Source organism: Lissotriton vulgaris, chromosome 8, assembly GCF_964263255.1.
Source record: "Lissotriton vulgaris chromosome 8, aLisVul1.2, whole genome shotgun sequence".
Taxonomy (NCBI): Eukaryota; Metazoa; Chordata; class Amphibia; order Caudata; family Salamandridae; genus Lissotriton; species Lissotriton vulgaris.
This window is the reverse complement of record NC_141696.1, coordinates 554,959,240-554,977,211: the sequence shown is the minus strand read 5'-3', so window position 1 is coordinate 554,977,211 and position 17,972 is coordinate 554,959,240. Positions and strand designations below refer to the sequence as shown.

The 17,972-nt window shown below is 41.5% G+C and overlaps 1 protein-coding gene across 1 annotated transcript in view; it reads right to left on the bottom strand.

Moving 5' to 3' along the window:
• NALCN (sodium leak channel, non-selective) overlaps positions 1-17,972 on the bottom strand; it is a 2,672,759-nt gene that overhangs the window by 126,302 nt on the left and 2,528,485 nt on the right. The window contains exon 33 of the mRNA XM_086934370.1: positions 6,432-6,551. Within this exon, the coding sequence (XP_086790496.1) occupies positions 6,432-6,551 (120 nt within the window). The remainder of the gene's footprint in view (positions 1-6,431; positions 6,552-17,972) is intronic.

Sequence of the window (17,972 nt, the reverse complement as noted above, 5' to 3'; positions counted from 1 at the left end):
TCCCCTGCGCTGTCTGTTTCCTTTGTTTCCGCTCGAATTGGAACCTGACGAGCCAGTGTCTGAAGTTTCACTGTCTGCGTCGCTGTAGTTAGTTTTTGAGACATAATCCACTTTTGTGTAAGGATATGCACTCTCAGGAGTAAACTTTGCCACATCTTTAGTTAATTTGTTAGTTTTGCTCTGTTTTAAGTTGAACTCGAAGTCGGTCATTTGTTGATTTAGTTCCTCGAGTCTGGTTTTCAGGTCTTCGGGTGACATATATGTCTTCAATTGGACCTCAATTTTATTTATTTCGATTTTGAGTTCCTGTGTAATCCTGGCAGCTGTTTTGATTATAAGGACTAACCAATCTCTTGAGCAGTGCCAAGAGATTAGTGACCACTCCTTTTTGAAAATCATGTCGTGCTGAAAAATTAGTGGTTCGTTTTTCACAATCAGACGCCTTTCTTAGACCGATGGTGCAAGCAACAAATACGTACCTGAAGGACACCAAATCGGTACTACAACTCCTGGAAGATACAACCTTTGATCCTACCACACAGCTCTTGGTTAGCCTCGACGTGGAGAGCTTATACACAAGCCTGCCCCATGAAGAGACACTAGAGATCATTGAAGAAGTACTCTTCAGCCATACTTGGAAATACCAGACACCAAGAAACCTGGTCCTAGAGTGTATCACCATGGCCCTGAAAGACAATTTTTTTCAGTACAAGGAGACACTATACCTACAAACCCATGGAACAAGCATGGGAAGCACTTTTGCTCCAAGCTTAGCAGGACTATACGTCTACCACCTAGAGGAACAAAAAATTCTACATGAAAGCAACCCTTACCGTTCACAGATTGGCACCTGGAAACGGTACATTGATGACATTTTTATCATCTGGAACGGTGATGTCAACAGCGCCACGAATTTTGTAACCTGGCTAAATAACCAGAACGCATATCTAAAATTCACCAGCACTGTTTCAAATACATCGATGGTCTTCCTGGATCTGAATATTTACAGTGAGGACGGAAGGCTGAAGCCTGAAAAGCACTACCCACTTCAAGCCGACCTCCAGAAATTGTCTGCTACGTTACGACAGTTTCCACCCCAGACATCTAAGGGAGAATCTGCCCTACGGGCAATTTCTGAGACTACGGAGAAACTGCACAGAGTTGAGTGAATTCAATCAACAAGCGAAAGATCTAAAAACTAAACTTATGCAAAGGCAATATCCCACCAGAACCATCGAGAAAGCGATGAAACGCGCAAAAAATAATCACAGGGAGGCACTCATAGAAGAAAATCTCCAAGGAAAAGAAACAAATAAGAGGCCGATCTGTGTAACAACCTACTCCACTATATCAAACCAGGTGTCAAAGGTCATCAACAAGCACTGGGGCATACTGAATTGTGGAGACTTAAGCTTTGAGAAACCGATGCATGCACATCGGAGGGGCAAAAACATAAAGGACATCGTGGTCCACACTAGACCACGGGCAAACCGGACAGAGAGACTCAATGTAACTGGCGTACAGGGTCATTTCCCATGTGGGGATTGCAGTTGCTGTCATCAAACCCAGAAAAGCAAAAACCTAACCTTCAGAAATGGCACAACATGGGAGCAACGCCATTTTTCCAACTGCAATACGAAGAATGTGATCTACTTAATAAACTGCCCTTGTGGACTGGAATATGTAGGCATGACCACTCGCCCCGTCAAAATAAGGATAGGGGAACACAAAAGCAATATACGCTGCAAGAAAACAACAACCAAGATGGCATCACATTTTTTGTCACACCAGCACTGCGTCAACGATCTACGCTGGACCGTCATCGAGCGATTACCCTCTGAAGCAGGCCTGTTCCAAAAGGAACAACGTTGGGTGTTCCGCTTGGCAACTCATGTCACGGGACTCAATGATGACATACCGTGGAGCCAAATCTCCTAATCACCCCCGGAATACGAGAGGAATAATAAGTGCCAGCCCGGGTACCCACTCCAGTGGCCATCAACACTAACCATTGGGCCATTACATGTACCACCCTCTGTACTAGATAACATGTCGTTACATTTCTGAATACACCAGAGCAAAAACTTCCCTCTAATGATATGGCACTAAATCTTTTGGAATAATAAGCAGACATGGGTATTTTAAACTTAAACTAATGCCCTTATTTAATTCTAAAACTATTTGGTAATCAACCAACAAATACACCGCGAATGAGGACATATTCTGGCGATACAGAGAAAATGCATCATTGATGACTAGCGCCAACAAATAGAACATCAACGCGCATGCGCGGTCGACATCCGGCCTTTGCGCATGCGCCTAAGAATACCGGAGAACCGGCAGTGCACATGCGCGAACGGGAGACAACCACGCGGCAGCTGCATCGCATGGGCTCTCGATCAGCGAGAGCAAAAGAAACAGCAAGTGAGTGGCTGACAAGTGGAAAGTCCATATTTGGTCATACCAAACCCGGTAATAAACGAATAACAGAGGGTTCCATGTTACATGTGACTAGACCACATGCGTGGAGGGGGCGGCAACACAGGTATCGTCCTTACATGGTCATTTGCCATTTCCGCCAATTAACCAATGGAAACACATCCTATCCTCCTTTAAATACCGCCGAGCTCATCCGTACTTCATTTACGGCGGAGCAGCACAGGGTGGTAGAAGGAGGCCAATATAGGCGGATTTCGTGAGTATTTGTCTAACAAAGTCCGACCTCTGTAGGTGTATGACGGAGTTAAAAAGTGAGTAGAAACAACAATACTGAATCCACTCCTCTACCCTTATAGATTGTGGATCCACCTACCTACCTTGATGCTCAGGACTTGCTCATGAGGCAATATTCAACCCGGACCATAAGTATGTCTAAAAAACACCAAATCCTAAATGTGTCTTACATGTGTTTGTGTGTGTTGTGTGTTTTGTATGTCTGTTTTCCTTTACAGGTTAAATCAACTGTTTGGGGCTCCAGGTGACTGCACCTGTCTGAGCCAACCCTATATGGTAACCAAACCTAATGGTTTTTTCTTTTTTCAGGACATGTAATTACATGTTCCAGAGAACCGCTGTAGGCACATTGTAGCCGTCTTTAATGAGTGTAATCACTTTTTAGAAAAATTAGAATAAAATCCAATTTCTTTAGAAAAACGTGAGTAGGGTTGGGAGTTGTGCCCCGTCCTGAAGAAGGTACACCTGTACCGAAACATGTCGACGCACACCAGAGGTTCTGTCCCTAATTAAGACAGAAAACCTCGCTCTTTTGCACAGTTTTTAACAGCACCAGCCAGGGGTACGAAATAAAGTTTTTCTTTTTACCCACTAGCCAGGTACTTTTTAATTTTTTCACTACACCTCCCACTCACATCTAAACCCCTTCACTTGCACTCAACACACACCACACATAGTCTGATCTGTCAACGCTCCCGCGTAGTCGCAGGTCGTAGCGTGCCGCATCCCCTTAGCGGGGTGCGAAGACCCCGATGATGAAGCATGACACCAAGGGGCCTGTTGGTGTGTGAGGGGTATTTTACACAACACTGAGTGTTCCCCCTTTTCCCCTTTTTCTTTTTCTTTTCACACTGGTAGTAGGATTCTCCTTGTTTATGTATCAGTGCCCGTGGAGTAGGAATCCTACTTTATACTCTACCTCCCTTCTTTGTTAAGTATAGCAAAAGCATCTATGTCTGCCACTGTTGCCCTGGTGTCACACGCCAGCCAATAAAGAGCCCCAGTGGCGCAGCAGTGTCAGCCACGCCCGGTGCACCCGCCGGCGAGCACCGATGCCACTTCAATTGACGGATAAATCCAGGATTACCATCTCAGGTCAGCAGAACCTCTCATAGTGTCGGCCATCTTGGGGCTGGGCTCTCGAGCACCCCCTTTCCTTTGCAAATTGGGGCCATTTTCACTCAACAAATACATTTTAAAGATGCCAAAAATTGAATTTGAAAGCAGACTCTTTTTGCCAATCCAAGGTATTTTAGGCAATTTTCTCTCACGTGATTGCTAGATGTTACGTAACAGAAGAAAGACTGTTTTATAATATATTTCCTTAGTCAAGAGATCAAATTGAGTCCACCATAGATACAGTTCAACAATGTTTTCTCACTTCTTATACTGACTTCTTTACAAAATAAATGGCTTGTTAAAGCGATTATGGTGGGCAAGCCCTTTCTACTTAAAAGTTGCAACATCTCATGATATGTGCCAATAGACAAATGGATAATGGACGTGTCATCTCTTGCCTAATTCGGCAGGACCTTTCTTTGCTTAACAGAAAGAGAAGAATACTGCAACAATATAAGGGGCCATTATCTGAAAAACTACACTTAACATAATATTAGTGATTTCTTAATGGTTGTATGTATTGCAATAGAACATCTTCAAATTTTCCATTTTGCATTCAACTGCATCAATTTTATAATGCAATTTTGCTTTTTTCACTAGACTATGCATGTATGCTTCATGATGTTAGTTCGTTTATGCTTTACATTTTATCTTATTGTCTTTTAATTTATAAGACCGTGCTTCATTGTAAATTTAATGTCTATATTGCATTTTTTGTACTGAATAATTGTATTTCTCAATACATTTATAATAACACCAACAAAGTTCAGGGAATAGTGCTGTCGTCAGATATAAAAAGACATAACAAATAACATGTGATATTACTTTCATTATGCTAACTGACATTTTTGGTTGCTTGTTTCCAAGACAACACATGACACATTTTGCTTTATGTGCTGCAGTCACTTTTCATTTAGAGCCACTATCTGCAAAAGGGCGGGTGGGGGTGCAATATAAGTGAAACACCCCTCTTGTAGGATCGGGAAGACGGAACTTGTGCCAAATTCAGCAGCTAAAATGTTTATTCTTTACTTTGGAGACAAAAAGGATTAATGATCAGATTCTGTGTGTCTACATTTTTGCAGATTTTCCAAGTGTATATAACTGGACCACAAGTGTCAGTGAGCTCAGGAGTATCCAATGTATTTCAGGGAGGCCCATGTCCACACCAGACTTTCAGGATATCTATATCACATAATTTATATATAATACAACTAACTTACATAGTAAGTGATTATTGGGAAAATATTCTACGCTGAATTGACTGATAAGAATCACACTTATTCAAATTGTTGGAGGTTCCCTTGGATATTGGATGGCATTCCTATGGAGCACAATAAAAGTCTTTCTTCCAAATCCATAGGCTCAGTTGCTCTTAAAGAAAACACTGACAAAGTGAAAATGTTTCCTCTAAATGGATCCTTCCGGAAACAGGAGTAGCTAATAATTACTGAAGGTGTGGAAATATAATTATTGTAACTTGGTCTTATAGTGCCTAATAAAACAAAATAACTTTACCTAAACTAACAGACTAAACCATCCTAACCCAACCCAAGCTAATCCAACACTCCATAATATAATAGATGCAGTCCTTAATTTGTGCCGGCGGTAGCAGGGGGCCACCGGGAGTCATTTGTGTATAGTAGGACTTATTTTACATCATCATACTTTGATCCTGAGTATGAGAGAGAAATGCGGAAAGAGGGGAAAGGTGGAAAATAAGAAGGAAGACATATACACAAAAACAGTGACAAATGAAGAAAGTATGGTTCAAAAAGAGCCAGAAATAGAGAGCGAAAGTCTACAGTGTCAGAAGAGGCATAAGATGGAGTCAAGACGAGGTACATTGGTATTTGGCAACTCAAACATTTGGCAGCACCAATGGAGAGCTTCTAAGGAAGAATGAAGCCCTTAGGCTTATTTATTTTGCAAATTAAGCGCCGAAAAGATGAATATACTCCCACTATATATGGTAGATATCGTCAAATGCTCAAAATGTTTCCCCAGAGCACAAGCATGTGCAAGTGGGCACTCACAGACCCTTAGTTATTTTTTTTGAAAAATATTTTTATTGATTTTTACATAGACACAGTGAAAACAGAAGTATGAGCATATATAGCATAATATGGCACAGTTCTGACACCATAGAAGACAACAAACCAAGAGTTCAAGGAAAACAAGTGGAAATGTGCCAACCTGCTCCCTGGGAGAGATGCAAAGAAAAAAGGAGGAGTTCAGGTAGCAGCTACCAGGTAGTAGTTTAAAGAAGGAATTTTTGGGACTAAAGTAAATTACCCTGAAAGGCGACCCCAAGACGAGCATAGGATGGACGCACCTATATTTCGCCTCAAACAAGATCAAACACAGATCAGCGCCATTTTGGTTTTGAATGGGCCTGGGTAATTTTCTATATTCAAGAATGCCTCTACATGTTCTATAAAATAGGCTACAGTGGACCTATTTTAATGAGTATACGGTGCAAAGCAGACATTACCTGTTAACTTTATAGGAAGAAAAACATACTCTCCCCAATTTTTTTTAAAAAAACGGCAAAGAAAGAGTAACAAACGCCTTCTTACCAGCAGAGCAAAATGAAGTATCACCCAAATTACACCGAGGGAGGTAACTAGAAGATCATAGCGATTTCTTCTGCTTTGCCAGAACCCAGCAGGTGACATGGCAGTTATCTTCATTGTTACCTGTGAAACAAAGCAAGCCAGTTTGCCACAGTACATGCACAATTAAATCGTACTCGATTTCATGAACTGTTAAACATTTTTAACTGTAAAATGCAGGTGTTTTAATTGAATTGAATTACCAGACTCATTCGGCGTTCATTTCGAATCATTTGATTGTCAACCTTTGCTTAAGTGACTGCAGTTGTTTGCATGTTTTCCACTCGAGATTCAAGGGCCGTGAAGTGTGAGAAAAGCCGCCCTCGTGTATAAAAAGCAGCCAGAAGGTAAAGTGTAATTTTGCATTTTAATAGAGCCCCATGTTTGTGGATTGAGCCGCAGATGCTTTCAATACAAGCTGAACACTTCAGTGCCCCGAGATGCCTTTGTCATTTGTCACACTGTAATGCCTGACTGCAGCCTCTGACCGCAAATCGGAGCACGTGCGCCGTGAATAATTCCTTCATCTCGTAGGCTGCGTTTCCAGTATTCCAGACGCCCATTGCCCACACAGTAAGTTTGGAATTCTAAACCACAACATTGCAATGCAAGAAACCTCTCATTGAGGGGCATCTGAGTCGTTTATGAATTTTGTTTACATACAGGGTCTTATTTATGATGCCCTTCGCGCCGCCAGAACGCCACTTTTCGTGACGTTCCGTGGCGCAGGTGCCTGCTCCATATTTACCAGGCAGTCATACGCCATTTTGTTTTGGCTTAATGCTGACTCGTAAATATGGCTTCTTTTAACGCGGTTTTCTGCGTTAAAGGGGTGTGCAATGGGTGTTGCTGGAGGCGTTCCCAGCAACATTCATGGCTTTTTGACACTGCTCCAGATTTACGAGAAATAGTCAATCTGAGGCTGTGCCTAAAACGTACGCCTCCCCATGAGGCGTAGGGAGGCACAACGAGGAGAAATATTTTTATTTCTCCTCATTTTTTTTCCTCTTCCTATGAGTGCTGAATTGAGTGCTGCTGATTGACAGTGCTGAGTGCTGCTGATTGTTTTTAGTGAAATAATCATCCATGCAGCCCACGCACCCTTGAAGCACAAAGGTGCCTGCGTTGGCGCATGGCAGCCCATTGTGCGCCGGCGCTGGGGAAAAGGACTGGAATGTTCCATATCTGATATATACAATGCATTCCTGCCCTTTTCTTTTACTTTAGGGCAGCGCAGCAGAAAGGCCTTCGGTGCTGCCCTATAGCAAAACCTCGTAAATGAGGCCCTCAATTTCTAGCAAATGCTGTCGACAGTTCATAGGGTACGCCCAACAGACTTCACAAAAAGATTTAAACAAAGATTGATTATTAATTTAAGCTCTCAAACTATTCCTATCTTTGCTTTGGGCTCTCAAGACCAGAGGAGGAACCCTTTTATCTCCTTTAGTCGGATCACTTGGGTATTGCATTCAATATGATGACTAAGGGTCTTAAACCAAAGGAAAAGCATGATATTTTCAGTAGAAGAGAACATCTGATGTGTTTAGCTATCGACCCTTCAGGTAACTCGATAAGGAACACCAGGACCGGTATGACAAACAGACTGCACTGTCCCTGTTGTGCCACGGCGGATCTTTAAACACTTGCGGCGTGCACAAACAAAGACTGTATGCCCCATTATAATCAATAAACTACCCCCTGGACAGCTGAGAACTTGTGGCTGCCCCATAGGCAGCACATTCTGTGAATATGGTTCAGATGGTTACAAGCCGCTCTGTGTTTCACAGTGCAGGTGGCAGTCAACTACACCTTAAATAGGGAACATAACGCCCCCTGCAGGCAGGTGCAGTGAGTGACTACACCCACCTGCAAGGGGATGTCTGGGTGGGATGTACCTGGGACCCCTCCCTCTAGAGGGCTGTCCCAAGAGGCTCACTGACAATTTGCTTACTGTTTGTGGCACACTCTCGGCACACCACCACAAGGCTTGTTTGCCTCTGCACCAGCATCCGTAATAAGGCATTGGCCCAGTGGCAAAGAGATTCCCTCATTTACAAGAGCCTTGTCCCCATGCAAATGAGGGATTGCCTTCCTCAGACTGCGCTGACGCTACATGTGTGCCAACTCTTTCAGTATTAGGGAAGCCTCTTCTGCAATACAATAGTGCCCCGGAGAAGCACAAAGCAGGCACACATGCTCATTGCACCCCCAGGATACTATGCATAGTATAGCCCCAGGTCTCCACCATCGGCGACTAAATTCGCTTGACATCCGCATAATAAAGGCATTATAATATGTACTTTCTTTTAAAAAAATATGCAGGGTTAGGTAGCCTATTCAGGGACACAAGCAATTTTTTTTAACACTCAGCTAGTTTCTCCTGCACCAATTACCTGGAAACTAGAAAAGCATGGAAGTGAACAGGTTTGGCATGAAAGCGACACAACCTCGGTAGGGACATTTTATATCGTACTCTGGTTAAGGTGTGGAAAGACCTTATAAAAAGGTGCCAAGAGGGTCTGTTTCTCAGAACTCACATCCATGGTCTCTAACACTTCCAAAGAAATATTTAGAATTATTGTTGACCTTACTTGCATTTATGCAACTACACAAATAGTTCCTTCCGAAGAACTCTGCAAAGCTCGGTCTAATGTTTTAGTGTTAAAGTTTACAAAAAGTATATCAAATCTCTCCTGAGGTCAATTCATACTTAGTAGTGCTCCCACTATCAAGAATCAACCTACAAAGCCCACATTTGCTGAATCTGCTGCATTATCAGAGGCAGCCTGTTGGAGTTGGTGTCTGCCAGTTGCCCCTAAGGCTCCCCCAGGTTCCTTGTCGTGGTTGAGTCCTGGAGCAGTGTTGACCCTTATTTCCCACTTCTAGTAATAAACCATTTAATGGTGCATGAATAAACAAACAAATAAAATTTAAAAATATACATAAATATAAATACATAAAAACAAACCCACATAAATTAGAAATCTGATATGTTGGGAGCTACTCTGAAAACAATATAGTGACAACTGTCTATATAAGCCTCTGTTTCTCCCTTTTCAAGCTGTGCAAATCTTGAGGAGAGAAAAGGCAATAGCAGGGGTGGCCCATGAAGGTAAGAGCGGTGGGGCAGTTGGGGCGGGTGGGGGTTGCTGTCGACAGATGACAATGAGGGGAAATTAAATAAATAATTACATTTCCCTCGTCGTCTGTAGAATTCCCCACCCCCACACTGCCACACCGCATCACCGCTCTTACCTGCATGGGCCGCTCCTAGGCAATAGTTGCACAATGGGAAGGGAGACTCCTCCTTCATCTCTCTTTGTCATGAAGTAACACCTGTGGTAGTGGGAGGAGGGATGAGCAAGTCTCTGCAGCCCATGTTTCTTCTGCCCTATTAGAGTGCAGTAGATAGTTTGAAATAGCAGGTTATGAGGCAAATTCTGGAGGTTTTGACTTCTCTCTTTCCATGACTCCTGCTGTCAGTGAATGACAGCTGCAAACATGACCACGACTGCCAGCTAGCAACTCTTTCACACTTTGCACCTATAGCTAGTTGATAGCAAGGTGCGCTCTGATTGGACTCTCTGGATCATGGCAAATGGAGGGAAGGCATACGCATTGATTACTTCCCAAGATTGAAGAAATGTGTTCACTGCTAGAGCATAATGCTAACCTCTGAGTCTTTAATGAAATCCAGATTCTCTAGTCATGTTAATAGGAGAATCGCAATTTACCACAAGGTTGTTGTAAAAGTGCATGCAAAACGGGTGAAGTGAGATTACCAAGCTGGAAAGCTGCAACTGCTGAAATTATTTCATAAATTCCAAGTTCACACACTCAAAAGAATTTTGCTTGTGAAAATATAACATGCACACATTGTGAATACATTAATTCTTTGCGTAAGCGATTTTGCACATGAAAACCTTTTTTTTAAATTCTTTATGGAGTAAAATATTTTTCTCTAGGAGAAGTAACTACGTTAAAACCCACAAATTCACACGTTTCCGGGTATTCACCTACTTTTCAAGGCATCATTGCCCTGGAATGCTTATACCTCACACGTGTGTGGATTTACTCAAAGGTAAAATTACGCTAGAAAGGTGTCATGTCATTTTATGCAACAGTAAATCACTTTAAAGCAGTAAAATCACATTTTATGGACAGAAACCATAAATTGATACTCATAAAAGGATCCATTTATCAAATTTAGTTCAGCCAAGGTGCACAGATGGATGCGAGAATTGGACACACAAAGAGAACTTAAGGTGGAAAAATTTCCCATTTCCTTTCTAGCAATCCTCATTACTGTGAATCTTGCCTTCCTTGTCAAAGTCCTAAAATGTGAGTTGAGTCCTTGAACCGGAGACAAGTAAGACACTTGCAGATTTGACTGCTGTGTTAGGGGCATATTTACCCCACACAGAGTTAGGCAGCTAGAGGAAACGCCTATGGCTCTCCCATTCACCTCCAATCCTATTTTGATAACTGAGATGAAAGTGGTGCCGCTTCAGCTGCCTACTCTCGAGTGACAGAGCAACTGGTTGATCCAGAGAAGGTATTTCTGTGAAAGTCACAAACTTTGACAGACTTGTGGTATAAATCACCTCTGACAATATATTGGATGTTAGGTTTGCCTGTACTGAGCAGGTACCGAAACTTTAGGGCTACATTTCCATTGCTTATGTATGGTGGTCAAACTCCACCACCAGTGATGAACATTGATGGATTTTCCTCAGAAGTATACCGGCACTAAAGTTGTTTATCCCATGGCCGATAGAGTACCCTAGTAGAGAAACATATGTGCCTTGTCAAAGATCTATAGCCCTTTTGATGCTCATGACGAGCTCAGCTCGTCATGATGCACAGTTGAGCTGTGCTGATGACGAGCTGAGCTCGTCATGACACCAGCAAAATGGTAATTTTCAGCACAGGAGGGGCAAAACGCCTAGCAGCCAAGGTGTTAGATCTGACAGGTTTTTCTTCGCATTCTCGGTGAAGGAAGGAGATCCACCACAATGGTAGACAAATGTTCCACCATCAAAATCTCAATGGTGGCTCTAGTTTCTTTTCCGAGCGTTCTCAAAGACTACAAGCAAAAACAAAAGAAAAAAAACATATTTCTTCTATCCTTCAACCAACGCCTCTCCTCAAACTTCCCAACTTACCCTCACGTCACGCTCAATCAAATGTCATTGTATTCCGTTCTCTGTTTTAAGTAATCTACCAACTCAATCAATATTTTATTTCAGATAATTTAAATACATAAAACAGAAACAAAAGTTTCAAGTGTATTATAAGAACATTTACTCAGACCTCTACAGATGTCATTAATTGAATCTATTAGCAACACAGAAGAAAATCATAAATTAAAACATATGACCCCTATCTCATAGATACAAAATAAAATTAAAATTACAATTCATCAAAAAATATGGAAAATAAAGAATTTTTAAACATCTTTAAAAATCCCTTATAAACGAAATATCTTATAACAACAGTGTGGGTGAATGGTTTTTGCCACACGTTGTAATAATTCTTGATGAGTTGTGATATAAAACTGCGCTACTAGGGGAAACAAACATTTTCTAGTGCCAACTAAAACTGGACAAAGATGAAATACATGAAACAGATTTTGAGATCCTAATGTACATGAATTACATATTTCATAGTCATTTTCCTCGCCTCTCCACCTTGCTTTTAAGGTATTAAGTGGAAGACTGTCAGTATGTAAGAGCAGAAGCGCAGGCTTGACATTATAAGACATCTAGGAAAAAAGGTAAGGTTGTGCATGCCCAAAGTTATTCATGTCCATTAAACTACTATATAATTTAATATTTTCAACATGGAATATATCATGTGTAAGGCTAAAGGTATTTATATGAAATTTCAGAAAGTGGGGCAGCTGACCTGGAGACCAAACTCTTAAAAGATCCCTACAACAATTAAAACACTCCAGTGCAAACTTAAAAGTTTCAACAAACGTCAATTTCTCCCCACACCAGAGTCTAAGCTTGATCAACAAAAAGGGCGGCAGGGACTTATCAGGAGTATTAAGGAGCATATTGCCCCAGCATATTACGTTTGTCAATGCTTGAATGAAAGCACTAGATAAACCGTGCTCTAATCTAAGTTCTTGGACTAGGACTGTCGAGCTCAGACTTCATAATTTGCATAGATTCTTGCCCTGGTACAGACCCAGGAAAGACCATCTCGAAATTGGGATGTGTTCCAATTCATAAATAAGAGTAGTAGGAATCTTTAATTCATATATATCCAAAAACCCTTTTCCCATATAATTATAATAACTATGTGCTGCTGGAGAGTGGGCCAAAGTTTTTTTTCCATACATTACTCATGTGCATGCATTTTATGGGAAAGAGTACAAGTAAAATAACTCATTTTTTTAATGCTCTGAAAGGATACCACCTTCGTCTTTGCAGTATTGCTTTAAAAAAAATATTTTTTGACATATAACTTTAGCTCCTGCAAATTTCATTCCAAACCTAGAGGGGTCAAATCCAACAGAATGATGTCTACATACATAGGAGTGTACAAGGGATAAACCCCACATCTAGGAGGAAAACAGTACACCTGCAAAATTTGCTGAGGAGAGTCCAACATATACATTGAGAATATCAGAAAGTGTAGCAGGCAAACTTGTTTTAGCCCATTGCATATTCTTATAGGTGGAGACAAACCTTTCGCACCCCCTAATAGAACTTTACGCCAAGTCGACCAATAAAGTGAAATAACACATTTTAGCAAACTATAGAGTATACCCAACTGTGATAATTTGGACCACAATGTAGGTGAATCTAATAAATCAAACACCATTTAGAAGCCAATAAATGCAGTACATACCACTTGCAGTCAATTTATAACATATATGTCCAACACAGATTGTAGCAACATAATCTGTTACAGAATGGATTCCCGTAAAACCTGATTCCTCCATCGGGATAATCTTTGGCTCATCCACCCACTGTTCCAGATATTTGAATATACCACGTGCAAAAATCTCCCCTACAGCATCCAGCAGGTCAATTTCCTTGAAGCTCCCTGGATGAGATTGATTTCTTTTTTTGGGTAATGGAACAATAATACTACATATCCAATATTTTTGGAATTTCCCCAGTAGCATAACACCACTCAAATAGAGGCCTCAATGTTTTAGCGGGCCAATTGGGATTTCGTCGGGACCCATAACAGCAGATAGCCTTTCCTTTCTTATATAGGCTCCAATTTGCTCAGAATTAGGAGGAACAATCTTTGAGCTAGACATCAAATTGATCTTAACTGAGCCAAAGGCTGGGTTCGCCTGATATAGATTTGAAATATAATCCATCCAAAGATGTGGAGGAATATGGGTTATGGGAGATTTCACTTTTGCTGCCCAAAAAATCTAGAGGCATTATCTTGAGTAGCGTGAGAGAGTTGCTATGAATTCATATCCCAGTGTCTTTTCCTCCGTTCAGCTCGTATCCTATTTCGTTTCTTTCAAAACCTTCTGATTATTTGTAAACTAAATGTTGAGAAAGTAAGTAATTGTTTGTGAGTCAATTTATTTGATTCCTTTGACAGCTGGACCTTCTTCACGTCCTTGTGATGGTTTAAAAGCAGGAATGTTGTTTTGTCTAACTTTCATATGTTGCACGGAAGCAGAAAACATTAAATCGAATGAGAGGATGGGGTCATCTTAAGAAAGATCAAATGAAGGAATATAGTTAGATGAAATTAAAGAATTAAAAATAACATTTTGTGGACTGGAGCCTCCCGTTTTTTGCATGAATATCAATTACACCATCTCTAATTTCCAACAACCAATCAGTGATATTTTCAATAGGAAGAACAATTACGATCTTGAGGCAGACATGAGCACTATGGATCAATGTTAGACCTGGGATTCTTAGGCATGGTTTCCCCCTTAACTTTTTGCCTTCAAACTTTCTGTTTCTGCTGACTTCGTTTTTGCTGGCCTTAGGACTCTGCACACTTTACTACTGCTAACCAGTGCTAAAGGGCTTTTGCCCACTCCTTACAACATGGTAATATTGACTTAATTTACTTGTAAATCCCTAGTAAAGTGGCACTACATGGGCCCAGGGCCTGTAAATTAAATTCTACTAGTGAGACTGCAGCACTAATTGTGCCACCCACTTAAGGAGCGCTTTAAACACGTCTCAGGCCTGCCATTGAAGAGCCTGTGTGTGCAGTTTAAACTGCCCTTTTGACCTGGCTAAAAAGACCTTTTACCAGGCCCAAACCTTCTTTTTAAATACATAGAAGTCACTCTGAGGACAGACCCTGGACAGCCTCGAGGGCAGGGTGCAATGTATCTAAAAAGTTGGACACCTGCGTTTAAGTTTTAGATGTCATGGTAGTGAAAAGCTCTTACATTTGTTTTCCACTACTGCAAGTACTGCAAGGCCTATCTCTCCCGTAGGATAACATTGGAGTTGCCTTATTACATTTTATAAGTGTAATTTCCAAATGGGAAGAGATAACCAGTTCATGTTCGGTGTCTCCGTAATTCTAATTTAAAATCCTAACTTATGGAGAAGTCGGAATTTAAATTACAATTCTGAAAATGCAACTTTTATAAAGTTGGCATTTTCTTGCCTTAGCCATTTGGTGCCTGCAGCCTGTCAATGGGTCACATGACTGGGTGTGAGTGACAGCCATACACGATGGGAGCTTAGGTGTGATTTGATGGGCCATCACTGGCGGAATGGGAGGGAAGAGCTGGGCACAGCCCCACTTACACTCAAATAGGCTGTGTCATGCTGCCACACAAAGGGCTGCATACCCCTGTAGTTAGTTTGGACCCCAGACAGGGAAGGCACGACATATGTGCACTTAAAAGGCATGCCTCTAGAAGCTTCTCCCCACTTAAAAGGCACACCTTTGTATAAAAGAAGAAACGCAGACATTCTTCAGTACACTTCTGGACCTGTGGATACTCTGTCAGGAAAAAAGATGGCTGTGCTGCTACAAGGACCACTGATCTGCTGGACTGCTGCTCTGAAAGAACTGCTGTCCTGCTGTGCTGACCTGCTGCCTGTTACACTCTTGCCTGGGTGAGAAGGACTGGACCTGCATCTCTTGAACCCAGCACACTTATTAACTCCAAGGACGTGTGGGCTAGCCTCCTGAAATCTAAGTCTCAGGGACACAAGAGGCTTTCAACAGCCTTGCATCTGCACCTGGAATCTGCCATCTGTGATACTACCCTGCCAAGTTGTGCCACCCCAGTACTGGAGCTTTGGAAGTGGGCATAAGGTGATCTGCCAGCTTCTTTAGAACCAGCGGAACCAACACATCTCGGTTGCTGTGTGGTGCAAGCCCAAGGAATACTGATGCATCACCACTGCTGCATGGATTGGAATCGTTGCAAAGACCCGCATCACATCATTGGTGTTTAGAGCCATTGCATTGCCCCAACTGCATAATGCATCCTTGCCACAGGCCTTGCAACCCTCATCAACAGAAGCCTCAATGATGACGCCGGATACAAGACTCTGTATCTCAACCTCGCAGCTCCTCAGAACCGACGCATAGCCCCAACTGCCCACTGCCTCAATGCCCAACTTCCCATCACAAGACCCATCTGATGGAATCTCTATCACAATGTCGGCCCTCGTATTGAGCATCAATGCATCTCGAAACTGATGCATAGCTTTGGCTGCTTGTAACATCTCTGACGGATCAACACAAAGCTCCACAAACCAGGATTTAAGGTACTCTGTTCAGCACTCCTAACTCCATCTTAGTCGGCCTGACCTTGTGACTTTGTCCCAGTCCGGCATGACCTGATATCCACAGTTGGCAATTGGTGCTTTCTGGCGCTATTCATACTTAAATCTTTAAAATTGATTATCTCTAGTTCTACTGATTGGATTTTATCATTTTTGTCCTGTTTTATTTATTAAATTCAATTCCATTTCTATAACCTGGTGTGGGATCTTTTTTGTGGTGGTTTCATTGTTTTACTGTTTTAAGTTTTGCACAAATACTTTACACATTGCCTCTAAGTTAAGCCTACCTGCTCTGTGCCAAGCTACCAGGGCATTGAACACAGGTTAATTTGGGGTTTGCTTGTGCAGAACCCTGACTAGAACTGGCTTTATTGATTGACCAGGGCTCACACCCCAGTCAACCAGTAACCAAATTCTAACCATCACCTTCACAATCTCCATTTCTAAGACATTTCTAAGACAGTCAAGAAGCTGAAAGGTGAAAATGACATAATCAATAATCAGACAACCAATAGGACCATATCAAGTAGCCTCGCCTGTGATGTCAGCTGCCTTTCTTCCATTTTAAATATAAGGTCCTATGGGCTTCAATTCCCCTACATGGAAATATCTATGTTTATCTGTCTTAAAATTAGTCAGAAATTGGACCTTTGGGATTTTCCAACTTTCTCTAATTTTGGGATTCTATCATTTTGTATAGCCTTATCGGAAACCTTAGCATTAGAATCTCTGATTATATTGATGCATGATGTCTTTTCTCTGTCCATTGTTGCATTTATGAACTCAAATATATTTACAAAAATATAATTACCTTGGGAACTGGGAGGATCATAAATATTAAAAAAGTAAGGACCTACACTTGGACTCCCTATTAAAAGCAAAATAAATCTTCAAACATAGGAGATCGTTTTTTAATAAATTAGGAATATTGTTAGAATATTTGCAATACCTCGCTTAGCATGACCACAACTAGTGGGAGAAACAGGGCAGTGGAATGCACAATAGAAGGCTACCTCGAAATATGCAACTGCGCAAGATTCCCGAAGGCAAATTATTGCAGCCTTTTGAGTACTTATGAACTGGTATTTTGTATTATCTAGCCCAGCCATATTTCAAGATACGAGATATACTTTACCAGTAAACTTAATATTGATCCTGGTCTTGATACGTAGTCCCATCTAAAGCCAGAGGGAGCCGGGACCAAAAAGGGTCAGATTCCCATTGCTGAGGGGCTGGGGTTTGCTTCAGACAGATTCCGTGCTCCTGTTTTGTTTGTTCAATATTACATGGGGCAATGCACATTGACTTCTCTAAACTTTTCCTTTGACTCCAGCTTTGGACTTTATTGCAGGTTTGTTGGAATAGCATGGGGTATTTACTACACGTTGTAAATACAATTAACCCAGGGCAAGGTATTTACTAAGTGTGGTACATACTGCCTATTTGGTGTTTTTAAAGGGAAAATGAGGCATAACAATCGGGATCATTTTTTAACACACCAAATTTTGCATGTTTGCCTTTTTCCCCTGGCATTTTCACCAAATAAATGTCCTCAGGTTTGAGTTATCAGGGGAAAACTGTGATGGTGTATTTATGAGACAAGTCGTAATTTCCATCCTTGTGAATAATGTTTCTAAAGGGATCTAAGTTTAGCCCTTAATACAAATGCTTGCCATTCACCAAAACCAGGGAGGAGCTCAACATTCTTGTGCGTACACACACACACACACACGCACACACACAGACACAC